The 14,115-nt window shown below is 40.8% G+C and overlaps 1 protein-coding gene across 1 annotated transcript in view; it reads right to left on the reverse strand.

The window, feature by feature from the left end:
• Window positions 1-14,115, reverse strand: part of LOC135222937 (histone-lysine N-methyltransferase NSD2-like) — a 159,509-nt gene that overhangs the window by 57,524 nt on the left and 87,870 nt on the right. The window contains 5 exon segments of the mRNA XM_064261387.1: window positions 5,229-5,369; window positions 5,622-5,772; window positions 6,022-6,179; window positions 6,360-6,487; window positions 6,814-6,937. Coding sequence (XP_064117457.1) covers window positions 5,229-5,369; window positions 5,622-5,772; window positions 6,022-6,179; window positions 6,360-6,487; window positions 6,814-6,937 — 702 coding nt within the window.

Below are 14,115 nucleotides of genomic sequence, written 5' to 3' on the forward strand. Positions count from 1 at the left end.
GGTTTGGCGGGGTTTCTTTTGTATCTTTTACAAACCTCACAATTTTCAATCAGTTCCGTTGAGTAATCTTTCTTCACTTTCCTCTTTTTCTTTTTCAATTAACCCATTACACCACTGTGCTTCCTCTGTTAGCTTCCATATTTTATCTCCACTTCCATGACCAAACTGTAAATGTAATTTCTTCATTGTGTTCTTAATTTCCCTCAGATTCTTTCCTTTCCAACCCTCAAGTAATAACTCTTCTACCTTCCTCCTCCTCATAGGTACTCTTAAATGACCCTGTTCGTCTTCTCTTAACTCTACTTTCATTCCCCCTAATACTTCTATTATGACAATTTTCTTTCAAATTTAGGTTCATACCCTAAATACCTATCAGCCAGGGTATATCACACTGCAGAATTTCTGTCTTCAAATAAAACTTTGTTTTTTAGTATCAAAGGTATTTCTATTAATCCTTTGGACTTATAAGATGTCTCACCAAAATTAAACACTTTATTAGACTCTGTCCTAGTGTCCCTCATTCTCCTCAACTCTTCCTGACTCAAATCCATGACAATACGCGATAGTCACAATTCCCCGCAAACTGTTGACTTACACCCTGTGTCCAAAATTGCATCAACCACCTCCCATGATGCTTCCACTATTTTATTAATTTCTAAATAAGCCTTTTCTTCTTCTGTTTTCAGCTTATTTTCTTCTAGTCTTGTTTCAGTTTTTTTCCTATTATGAAAATTCTGAGGACAATCCCTGGCCCAATACCATTCTGAGCTGCATATTGCACATACTGTTACCTTCCCTTCTTTGTTTATAGGATTTCTACCACCCCTTCCTCGGTTCCATCTTCCCCGATATCTCTGGTTTTCCCTCCCTCTCCCAGAACTGGCATTGCCTTCCGACAACCCCCACCATTTCCGTTCCTCTTTAGTCCCTAATCCCTCAAATAGTCTTTTCATTGTTTGCGACACTGTTCCGTACTCTAGCTTTTCTTGTCCACAAGCCGATAATACCATTTGTTTTTGATTTTCCGTGAGATTTGGCTGCTCTATTACATGATAACACTTGACTTCCCCTTCAAGCGCGCCTTTCCCCATTGCTCTTTCACACTCAGATGCTGCCTTCTCGTATCTAATTAAATAGTCCGCCATCTTTTCACTAGATTCTCTTCTTATTAGAAGATATCTTTTTATTCTACCGTAATTCTCCATTACCGAGTCTTTTAGATAGGCTTTATCTAGCTTCTCTAGGATTAACTTTGTACCCTCTGTAACATAAGTTTATCTCTATCTAATGCTTCCACTAGCTCTCGGGCTTTCCCTTTTAAGCTCATTCTCATTTCTATCGCCGGGTATTTTGTATCTTCTCCATACAACAATAGCCAATCTTCGGCTTGACCTTTCCATTCTTTGTATTCTTCTTGTATCCCGCTAAACCTAGGACATTCCCTTCTCCATCTAGTAGTCTCCCTTTGTTCACTGTCGGATCCAGGCATCTTTGATCAACCACGCTCTGGCTGCTACAAGTTTGAATTTAGCCTAGCCTAACCTCTATTTACACAAATGAATAATCTACCCACCTGTATGCTTTCTCCAACTCCAGTATACTCCAGAAATCACCTTAGAACAACAGCACAACAAGACTTACGACCCAAAAACTCCTACCAGACAGAGAGCTCTCCCCTACCAACCAAACACCATCAGCACGTGCTTTCTACTGCCCTGTGTTATTGTTTACATCCCCCCGACGCCGCCGCCATCTTGTCTATGACGTCACAACACAACTGAATACATCAACCCACACCTTCTAGAATCAACCATATGCTGTCCATATATAGGACACCCACCATATTTCAACAATGCATAAAATACCAATAACAATTATACAATATATAATCACATTTTTCTATTTGTAATCAATTTGTATTTTTCATAACTAACAAACCTGAGGTCTTGAAAATAGGATAATACAATCAAAGATTGTAATGCAAGGAATCTGTGGCATCTGGTAACAATGTGTATATGAGGTAAAGACTGGTTACCGACCACGTCTGAATGCCGTGACGCACTTAGTCTTTCTTCCATCAGAGGGGTGGCTAGTGGGGAATCAATGTTAAGACCTCAGGTTTGTTAGCTATGAAAAATAGATTAAAAATTTGTCATTTGTTCAAATGCAGAACAAACTTACAGTCTTAACAATAGGATAGACTTATACTTGGGGGGAGGTAAAAGTACCCTGATACCCTCAACTGGCTGAGGGTTCAGCCCACCTGACCATTCTTCCTAGATGTTGGAGTTCTAAAGGAGGTGGCCTGAGCCCATGAGAATTGATATGTGAGTATCTAAAACCTCAGCCCTCTGGGATTAAACACAAAGATACTTGTTCAGATTCACTGCATCATTGGAAGACCAAGAGAACTATCTGTTCATGCAACAAACCATGCAGGCCACAAGGGGTTTGTCACCACTCCTCCATCCCCTTGCTAGAGGATTAAAAGCTACTGAGAAGCAGATTTTTCTATTGTATGGAATACAAAACCAAAAAGAGCAATGTAGTATGGCTGTCACTCACCTGTATCAGACCAGTTCCAGCTATGACATGTTTATTCTTCAACTGCACACATAGGAAAAACAAAGGAAAAGAGAAAAAGAACGAGACCAGCCAACTAACTCATTCTCTCTTCCACGAACTTGTTGGAGAGCTACCACTGGACCGAAGGAAAAAGTGTCCAAGAACCTGTGGGCAACATCCTTCAGGTAAAAAGAAGTGAAAGTGGTTTGCTGAAGCCAGAAATCAGCATTCAAAATCCTATGAACAGACAAGTTCTTCTTAAAAGCCAGAGAGGAACCCAATCTTCTAATGTCATGCGATCACGCATGCACAGCATTCATGACAGAATTTGAAGGTGAGGAGTATGCCTGTTAAATCACTTCACGAAGCCAGAATGAAATTGTATTCTTTGACACTTTCTTTCTTGGCTAGGTGATTGCTAACAAAAAGTCTACAACACCTAGGTCTTAAGTGACAAGTCTTTTGGAGATAGTAACAGAGCTCTGACGGGACAAAGCAATAACTCCTGCAGATCACTGTCCATGAACTCATTCAGAGGGAATAAAAAATAAGGCAAATCTGTCATCATGTAACGAGATTTTGAATATATTGGCCACGAATTCCAGGACAAATTCAAATACCACAGACCCCCAACCCCTAGTATGTTTAACACCATAACTCGGGCCATGAAGCTCTAACTCTCTTCGAGGAACCCAACGCCAATAGGAAAACTGTCTTTAAGAGTCAAATCCGTCTAACGATTGACACAGAGGCTTGAATGGAGCCCAAGTGAGAGTACTGAGAACCAGAGTAAGATCCATGTCAGAGGCTTGAGCTCTCTCGGTGAACAGGACTGCTTGAAACTCCTGAACAACATCGAGATCTCTCGGGAAGATGAAATGTCCACGGCTTTCAAACGAAGGACCAACCCCAAGGCATCCCTGTAGCCTTTGACAGCAGGGATCGATAGACCTTTCTCACTTTAAGAAAGGTCAGAAAATCTGCTATTTGCTGAACAAAAGTTCCGAGTAGCAAGAAACCCTGTCAGTTACTTGTGTGGTCCCTCTTAGAATGAGGTAAGGCCATACACAAAATACACAGCACCACACACACCACAAGAAGGATCTATAATGCTACGGAAACTGCAATGAAAGCCATACTCTGGAAATTCCATCACATTAGCACACCACTCATGAACAGTTCAAATAAGCGGCTGATAATGTACAACTGTGCAAAAAGGGGAAACGCTCTATTTCCAAGTCCACTGATGCTTTCCTGATGTAGCAAACTAGCATAAGATATGTTTATGACACAGCCATCAAAGCTAAAAACTTATAATGACATTTGCGTTCCCCAAATAGCAAGCAAGCTTACAACACACGAGTGTTCACCCAACTGCACACCTTTTACCATTCGCTAGTACACTGTTAACATATTCACATCAGCCAATAAAAAGTGGCATTTCCTGATGTGTTAAGTGACATCATGCTTTTTCAGACTAACGATCGCTCACTCTCTAACTCTTTTGCTTTGTGTGTGTTTCTTAGTGCAGTATCACATGTTGCATTTTTTTTCTTTGCCACACGCTGTGCTATTTATTACTTATCTCCATGCAATCAACCACCCAAAGGCATCAACACAAGTGATACCTTAGCTGTGATTGTCTCTCTCTCTCTCTCTCTACCATGTTTTTTTTCTGCGTGCTTGTACCTTTTTTTTGTGCTTGATGTATTTCATTACAAGTTACAGTTAAGTACTATACATATCCTTTAACAAAATCAGGCAAATACATAAAATGTAAAAGTATAAAACCAAAAAAGCTCTAGCGAAGTCAGACACCTGCCTACTTATCGCCATCTATCTCACACTGCATTGTCAACTCCTCTCAGCCAAAGAAACTGCTTCCCTGCTCCACTAACCTTCCAAAGCAACTCATTCTCTGAGTGAGTTCCTCTACACAGCCTTACTGCCTTCCTCTCCCATGCCACCCAACCATATGACCTCCCTCCCTCCACAAATCACCTTCCAGGCCTCCCACCCATACACTTTCTCGGCCTCCTTATGAGTGTAAGCAGTATTACTTGTTTCCTTAGGCCATGAAGCATTGCCAACCATCAGAGTGGATTTTAAAATGTTCTGAAATTTTTATACATTATATATATCTGGCTCCTGGTCCAAGTGCTGTTGGATAATGTTGAATGTCAGATAACGAAGATCCGGATGGTCAAGGGATTACTATATTTTCTACTTTCATGCTTCTGATTTATGAAGACAATTTCCACAGTTCTAAGGCTATCTCACATGTTGAGAGTTTTGCTGTCTAACAGGTCGCATATTAGGAGACATACAATAGTAAGTATTAGGCTAAAGTAACTTTCGTACCTTTTTATGTGTATATATATGTTTATAAAAATTACGTATCACCATTATTCTTACGAAAGAGGAGGCAAAAATACATTGGCATTAAAAAAGATTACAATGAGCATCAATACCAACAACACAACACTACATGGACACCCTGAAGAAAAATTAAATAAAACAACTCTCATAACAAATTTGGAATGGCTGGAAACCTGCAGCATAAGTGAGACAGAAATGAGTCTACCCTATTTTAGAAATGCCTGTTCACTGGTCTTCAATCAAAAAACATATGCTTAAATTAACTCAAGTGTGTTCTGACTTACCAACTTTCCTTTCCCAGATCTTACAGCTTCAAGCTGTGCTTTTCTCTTCCTTTGCTCTCGATATGCTTCTAATGCTTCAGCAATGGCTTTCTGAAACTGCATCTCTAAAGTTTTGCTTGAAGCTGCCCTTGAACCCTTATCCTGAAAATGTTAATGAGATGATATATAATACGTAGCTGATATTATAGGAAAAAAAAAAAAAAAATAAATAAATAAATAAATAAATAAATAAAAATAATAATAATAATAATAATCCTACATACTGTAAATCTTATATTTCAGACATTTTTACTTTTTATGCTATTGCCTTTGGAATACTCCACACATTCATATTCAACATACCTATACTTATTTTCACATTACAAAACAAGCTGCAAATTTAGAATAACTTACTCCTTCCTGGTAATGGAAAGCCCTTCCTCGTGTAACCCAGTAATAATCATTCGATCCAAAGAAGTGAACGCAAAACATACCCTGCTGATGGGGTAAGTTTTCAATGTTATCTGGGATATATCTTGGATGTAATACTTGTCCTGGCCACCATCTGCAATAAAGAAATATAAACATACAAATAATTTGCAAAGCAATAACTGGTGGAGTGAAAGCCCAAAAATCTACAAATCACAATAAATAAGTAAACCTGAAGGATCTGTCCTATTTTCTTACATATAAACACATTAAGTAAGGGACCATTGCAAACATGTACTTTTCATAACAACTGTGAAGGCAACATATGTAATATGTAAATAAAATGTAACAAGTATCCAAACCTCCTTGTAAAGATGTGCCATACCTATAAAGTCCAAGTTTTACCCATACAACATCTCCGTAAACTGGAAACTTGCCATTTTCACAGTCTTCACAAACATAGCTACCCTCAGGGGCAGTGATTTTCATACACTCAGCATGAAAGGCAGCTGGACATTGATCACAAAGCAGCAAAGATCCCCCCTAGCAACAAGAAAAAAAGAAAAAACCAGGTTTCATTCTAATTAAAATGTAAGTACCATGGGTACACAACTTTTTCCAGGATCTATATCTCTCTCTATTTTTATAATTATGTAAATATTGAGATGAAGTATGAGGGAGAAGTATACACATACTTTTGAAATACTGATACATACTACTAACCTTTGAGCAGCAGAAACACCAACTGACATTTACATGATGTAAACTATTTTTAGGCAACTTTAGATGTTTTGTGCATATGTGGTGATTTTGGGAAACCTCTTCAGATCCTGCAGCTATACATTCTTCTCCTGTTGAAAAATGTGCAGTAGGTGCAAAATGAAAAAGAAAGTGCATCAAGCTTCTAAAAATCAAACTTGATAGGAATATATTCATTGAATCATAATGACAAGGAAACTTTTTAAATAATATTAATAAAAAATTATGATCCAAAATTTACTTTATGAAAATAAAACACATTGCAAAACAACTATGTAAAGGCAACACAAATGTTGCTGTCTGACATATATTTAATGACAGTTACATAATGAGGACTGAAGTACATAGACTTCTGAAAGTATTTCTAAAGCAATATATGTCCACTTCCAATCCCAAACCTTAAAAGAAAAAGTCTAACCGGTGTGATAGGTAGTAGGACATTTCAGACACCTGGTGAACTGTGGATTTCTTGCTACAGCATCATTCATGTCATCAGCATTTGCAGCACACATGTGACAAACATGTCGAGGGCACACAAACTTCTGAAATTGTAAATCTTCAATAAAGTGACATGAATAAAGGAAATTACTTAGGAACAGACACGGATTCTCACCAGAAATCTTATAATTGTGAAAATATAAATGAAATATCCCCATTCTTTAAAATTCTCGTTTCATACATAAACCACAACCAAGACATGATGCTGGTTTCCTACCTGTGTGATGAGTACCAAGGATTAACAGTTAATGAAATAAAATGGAAAGCAAGATGGAAACAAGAATATGATCTGAGGTAGAGTAAAGGGATTGAAGGGGGTTGCAGCTAGGGGCCAAAGGGACACTGTAAAGAACTGTAAGTAATTAGACTTACAATTAAGAAAGAACATATTACAAAACTATAAATAAGGATTACTGTTCAACTTTTTCCCAGTCATTCTATGGCCAGAGTTAAGCCAAGGAAAGATTCTTACAAATAATTCCTAGTCTATCTACCCATTAAATTCTAGTCATAGAAATGATAGGGTCAAAAGTTGATGCAATACTCCTTGAATCTCTGTCAACTACCTGTATAAATTGGAGAAATTTAACACAAGATCTGGTCTGTGCTGTACTGACCTGAATTATCTTTTTTGGTACTGCCATTATGTCTGTATATGTACTGTACCTAAGAACTGTACCATCCATAAACAATTTTACATGCATGTGTGCATACTTCAGTTCCCGGTATGAAACCTATATTCAACGGGAACATGTACAGCAGTTGAAACCATTCTTCATAGGTGAATGGATTAAACCAACTACCTATCGCTGTACTGGTTCTGGATGGGACAGAAGCATTTATCTTTTACAATTCCTCTTGAGTGCAAGATATGCTCAAGTTAACTCAATATAAAATGACATTTTTATAATAAAACTAAATTTCAAGCATACAATATCATTGGAAATAGTGAAGTACAAGTAACTTTTTAAAAGATCTACTGTTTTCCTCCGGTAGTAACTATCGCAATCTGCCGATTTGGGAAAGCATAGAAAATACGTATTTTATCCCGCATGTAAGATGTGACCCCTTTAAAATTAGGTTTCAAAAGTCACATAATATGCGAGTATATACGGTACAAGGCAAAATTCACTCATAGTATCAGGTGCGGAGACTCAAGTGAAAGGGGTATGTCATTTTGCCTAGCACTTCTGGGCGGTAATCATCGAATGCATTGTATGTTCTGATGCTGTCGTTTATTACAATTATATGTAAAAAAAAAAGACGTCACCAAGAAACCATGTTAGTTTTTCTTAGACATACAAGTGTGAAAATTTAAGAAATCTTCAACACAAATTTAAAACCATTTGTAATTTTTTTTCTGTGATTCCCTTCTGTCTTTCTCTGGAGAAACATCAGTAAAAAGTTCATACATGAATATAAATGATTTTACTAGCCACATAAAGTATGACCCATTTTCTGTATATTTATTCATTATCAAAATACCAGAAAAATCTGTTCGGTAGCAAACGCAATGTTTACACTTGGTTAAGCTTCTTAGTAATGAAGGGGTTAATCATAAAGGAACAAGGGGTTAGCAGGGGATTCATTGTTGGCCAGAAATCCTAGAGAATAAGAACAAACCACATCCCCTTTGGAGAAGCCTACTCTTTATCCAAGGCATGAACTTCACTGACCTGTTTTGCTATAACCAATGTAACCAGAAAATGGGTCTTTTGAGCAAATCTTACAGAAATAGAATGCATGGGTTCAAAACGAGGACCAGACAATCATTAAAACAACATCCAACTTCCATGACACAGTAGAGGACTCTCTGTTTGGAGGTGTTAAAGGACTTAATTAGGTCTAACAAATCAATTGGAAGACAAATCCAATCCCCTGTGACAAAATACCAAGCCAAACATGGCTCTGAAACCTTTTATGGTAAAGGTAGACAGGTTGTTCCTAGCTGATCTTAAATATAACAAAATATGACAAAAAGTCAGCTATTTGTGTTAAAGTGGTTTGAGTAGAAAAGATACGGAGATACTGCGAGTCCTGCACCAGGCTCTAAAGATCCTCCATTTGTTTTGGTAAACGTTATTCAAAGGTTGTCTTCTACATTTGGGGACAACAAAAAGTTGATTGTAAAAGCCTAAAGAATAAATGTCCTTCATTTCCCCTATGACCTCTTATCAGCACCCTGCCAAGAACAGAACCCCAGCCTGTACAAGAGAGAACTCCTAACTAGTGCAAGGAGAAATCATTGGGTAACACAGGGTAGTTCTTTTTTTGAGCCATGGCGCTGACAGCCCAGTCTAAAAAACTCATGACTTCAAAAACTTTTGAAGTTATTCTTAAACAGATGAGCAAGTTCCAAAGCTAAAAACATGACCTTTGCAAAAGAAAAGGTTGACTGTCAAGAAGAATCCACCAAAAACGAAGTCTCCCTGGGAGGAGACAGACACTCCCAGGGAAGGAGCTTCTCCTGTCGCATAAGACAGGTCTCTCCTCTTCAACAATCTAGAGGGAGGGAAACTAAAGGCGGTCCTGCCTTGTTCCGTGTTCTCTGCAAGTCATCTATCAAACTTCACTGAGCGCCTTCTTCGCTGATGGCGAACGTGCCATCTTTGGTAGTCTGGAAAAAAGTCGAAGCAGGTGACAACGGAGCTGCTGGCAAAAAGAAGTCTGAAAAGATGGCCAGCAAGAACCTCAATAAAGAGGCATAGGTAGACAAAAGGGGATTCTTCATCCTATACTACTTCTTCATCAGAGGATACTGGAGACAGTGCCACATCCGCAAGCGCCTGGGGCACGAAGGAGCCTTGTTGGGGCGACACAAAATACTATATCAAATTTATTTTGAATGGGATCCATGCCAGAATATCCAGCATTAACAATGGGAGCGGAAGAAGACACTGGGCACTCGGGCGTCGTCAGGCACTTGGCTCCCCCTGGACAATCAGGCGCTACTGGAAGAATGGGTGCTTGATGAGGAGCAGACAAAGGAACCACCTTGGAGGGATGAAAACAAGCTTTGGGCGCTGTAGGAAGAATCCCCTGAACTGGACAAACCATGTGCATCCAAAAAGAGACCTTTCCAACAGCTCTTGGTTGCAACCTGGGATATGTCAACAGGTTGAACTGAGGAAGTGACTGCCTGTGGGCAGACCTCACTGACCTCCCCAGGTTTATGGGGTAAGACAGTGATTGTTGCCTAGGATAATCAGTGGGACAAGCAGCCACCTCCTCCACCAACACTTTGTGCTACAGGGTATTCCAACACATTCACTTTGTCCATCAGGATTTTCACTGATGAGCCAATTTGCTCCATGGTCTCCACTACAGTGAATCACGTGTCAATTTTCGCTATAAGACTTGCAACGGGTTTGGGATCGAAAGCGAGTGAGCCCAAAGTTGGAGAACTGGGAACGGGGCCCAAGGAATAATAGGAGCAATCGGACTTAAATTCAGAAGATTCCAGACTAACTACTGATTTATTAAACTCTGCCTAGCAAGTACATTCCTTTTTCTACCTCTAGCCAATTTCTTCAGTCATTACATTCAGAACATCTCGAACCAATGAACAAACTTGTCCACGGCAATCTGTGTGCATCATGTGAAAGTCATAAGATTCCTTCGTCAGGTGTTCATTACAGCCTGTAACACAATATCTAAAGTAAGACGAACCTGAGTCCGACATTGTCAAGTAGGTAGTCAAAGGAGGTATAAGAAACTCAAAACCTATAATAAGGTCTCTAGAGAGAACCTAACACTGTCTAAATAATGCCAAATCGGCTGACAAACGAAAACACTTCATCAACTGCAACGAAAAATCAATCAGAAAAGCTAAGAATTTCAGAACAAAACTGCAGCCGACAACCAGTGTGTAGCCATCGGCCAGCAGAAACAAACTGCACTCTTTGCCAAGCTCTTCCTCTCTTTACCCAAAACTGGGTGGGGCTTGTTACCTACCCAAAATGGCCAATTTTTATTCAATTTTCATAGCTTATAAACCTGAGGTCTTGACAACAGGATAATCTTCTAGTGCCAGCTGAAAACCAGTTAAAAACAATCAAAGACTGTAAAGCAAGGAATCTGTGGCATCTGGCTACCCATACATATACGAGGTGGAAGCTGGTCACTGACCAAGCTTGGGACCTTGAGATGCAAGAGTCTTTCTTTGGCTGCCTTGGAGAGTAATCGTTACACTCTCCTTCCCAAGCGGTAGTGTGACCTGCAAACATGATACTTTAATGATAAAATAAGGTTTCACATATGCTTACCAAACAATTATATTAGCTGTACGCTTTCTTAAGTGGCAGTCGAAAATTCAAATTCCTGGCGGCGGTAGCAGCGCTGCCATTGTTTGTGTAGGTGATACAGAACCCGCCCACTTTCGGGAATACCTGGTACTGCTGAGCTTTGGACTTCAATTCACTGAGCTGCAACGTCCATCTGTGGGGAGGAGGGAGGGCTCTGATTATGTAATTGTTTGGTAAGTATATGTGAAACCTTATTTTATCATTAAAATATAATTTTCACATAAGTGACTTACCAAACAATTACATTAGCTGACTCCACATTACCCGGAAGGTGGGTATATGGACAGCTTTATGAACAAAAACAACAGTCATGTGCCCACATTATATATAATGTCTGCAGTACCTTACCTTGGGAGAGAGCAGCTAAAGGTAGATACTGCCTCTGGTTGGTGCTCTCATCACATGTAGGAGACGTGGCAGTAAAGGCCAGGGTCATCCCTACTAATGGTGGATTTTTGCAATCATGGAAGTTCACCGATAATTGACAAAAACAATAATAGTTTGCCCTTGCCCTGGGCAAAAAGACCAGATAACACTACACAACACCATCACCTACACTAAAAACCTTATGATACCCTTAACCAGATATAAGAGCTGGTGGGTACTTCAGGTACATGTACCCCCAGGCTTCCCATAAACACAAAACACCTCAAACTCAAGGCAAGGAGACAGTAGAGGGTAAACACCGGGTCCCCCTATGCTTCCTCTCCCAACACCATTTCCGCTACTGACACCTGGTGAAGAACTTATACAAGGTGATAGAAGTCTTCAGTTTTCTGGATTGGACAATTACAGCATTAGCCAGAAAATTGAAGATTGCCAGTCTCTGGATGAGGATTTTCTGCAGACTGGCTCAATCTGTTGTCCTGTGCGGACAGGGCAGCGAGACACGGTTCAGTGGAATTGGTTGCCTTATTCACTATGGGAGTACTCAAGAAGAGAGAACGGTGGTGCTCCTTCACATCTCTAGGAGTAACCACGAACCAAACATCGGCTTTGTTGTTCTCCCCCCTAAGTAAACCTCACCTGTTTCCAGAAGAAACCATCAAGCATGTACTGTCGGACCTCGAGAACAATGATCTTTTGTCTCAATCAGTGAGAAGACCTAAGGAACCTCAGGCGACAGGAGCCAAAGCTTCACCTTTCCAAAAGCACACCTTTCGAGGAGGTAAGTCGAGGTGGCAGCAGAGACCAAAGACTAACCTACGAACCACCTCCAAGTCTACCAAGAGACCTCTCTTTAAGACAGATAAATGATCAAAAGGTCCTTCACCCACCCGTGGGGGCAAAACTCCACAGCTACTGGGAAGAATTGGGGTCGAAGAGGAGCAGAACAGCGGGTCATAAAGGTGCTTCGAGAGGGATATATGATCCCTTTCATCGGATCCACCACTGTCCAATACACCTGTCTGTTTGACAGCATACTCTACGGGATCAATAAGAGCTTTGGCTTTAGCCGAAGACGTAGAAGAGCTCATAGAGGGGGTAACAGACACGAACTCCCCAGGGTTTTACAACCGGTTCTTTGTAGTCCCCAAGGTATCAGGGGGATGGAGAACTGTTTTGGACATAAGCGCTTTGAACATCCTCGTCCGGAAGATGAAATTCCGAATGGAAACCAGTCAATCAGTAGTGTCAGCCATCCAACCGCGCGACTGGATGGTCTCTCTCGACCTGAAGGATGCATAAGTCCATGCCCCCATTCATCAGAACTCCAGAAAGTTCCTGAGATTCGTCTTCAAGAGGAGTCTTCCAGTCCAGAGCCCTCTGCTTCGGTCTGCCACACACCTCAAGTATTTACTCGGATTCTCGCTCCTCTGGGAAAATGGCTGCACTTGATGAGGATCAACACAGCCTTCTACTTAGACGACTGGCTCCTGAGAGCCGGATCCAGTTGTCCGTCTGTGAAGGACTTGCAGAAGACGCTTACTTGGACACAACAATTGGGTATCTTAATAACCACTGAGAAGTCCCAATTGATTCCTACTCAGAGGATTCTCTCTAGCTTTTCGGGTTTATCTCTCCCTGAAGAAGATAGAATCCTGCCTGTCGCCAGTCCAACAGTTTCTGGTTCGCCCATCCTGCTCAGCTCTCGAATGGATGAGCCTAGTCAGGACCCTGGCTTCACTGGAGTTTTGTTAAGTCAGGACGCCTACACATGAGGCCGCTTCAGTTCTTCTTGAAAACAAATTGGTCCCGGAAGACACAGTCAGACTCACTAGTTTTCCCCCTGATGGAAGAGATAACGGTGGATCTTCGTTGGTGGCATTTGAGGGAAAGATTACAAGAAGGAATTTCCCTAGTCGTGTCGAACCCCGACCTGCAGTTCTTCTCAGATGCCTCAGCCAGTGGATGGGGAGCCCTCATAGGAGCCAAGAGAGTATCAGGTCTGTGGACAGAATGAGAAAGACCTTGCACATCAATGGGAAGGAATTGAAGGCCATCCTTTTAGGAGTACAAGTGTTTGACCTTTAGTCACCGGAGGAAATATAGCAGACTACTCGGCCAACACCACAGCATTGTTATATGTGCGGAAGCAGGGAGGGACCCACTCGTTCTCTCTCAGCAAGATAGCCGAAGATCTCCTCACCTGGACGAACGAGAAGAGGATCACCCTTCTTCCAAGATTGCATAAGGGAGAATGAACGTGATTGCAGACGAACTGAGTCGGGTAAATCAGGTGTTACCAACAGAAAAGACTGAACAAGAGTGTGTGTCAGGACCTCTGGAAGCTTTGGGGAAGACCATCAGTAGAACTGTTCGCCACATCGAGGGACAATCACCTTCCCCTTCCTGTTCTCCTATTCCAGAACCACTAGCGTGGAGAACAGATGCGATGCTGCAAGATTGGGCAGGACTGGACGATTGCGCTTTTCCTCCCTTCAGAATGATAAGAGAGATCTTAAACAAGCTTCAAT

The sequence above is a fragment of the Macrobrachium nipponense genome, chromosome 8, assembly GCF_015104395.2.
Source record: "Macrobrachium nipponense isolate FS-2020 chromosome 8, ASM1510439v2, whole genome shotgun sequence".
In the NCBI taxonomy this organism is placed as follows: domain Eukaryota; kingdom Metazoa; phylum Arthropoda; class Malacostraca; order Decapoda; family Palaemonidae; genus Macrobrachium; species Macrobrachium nipponense.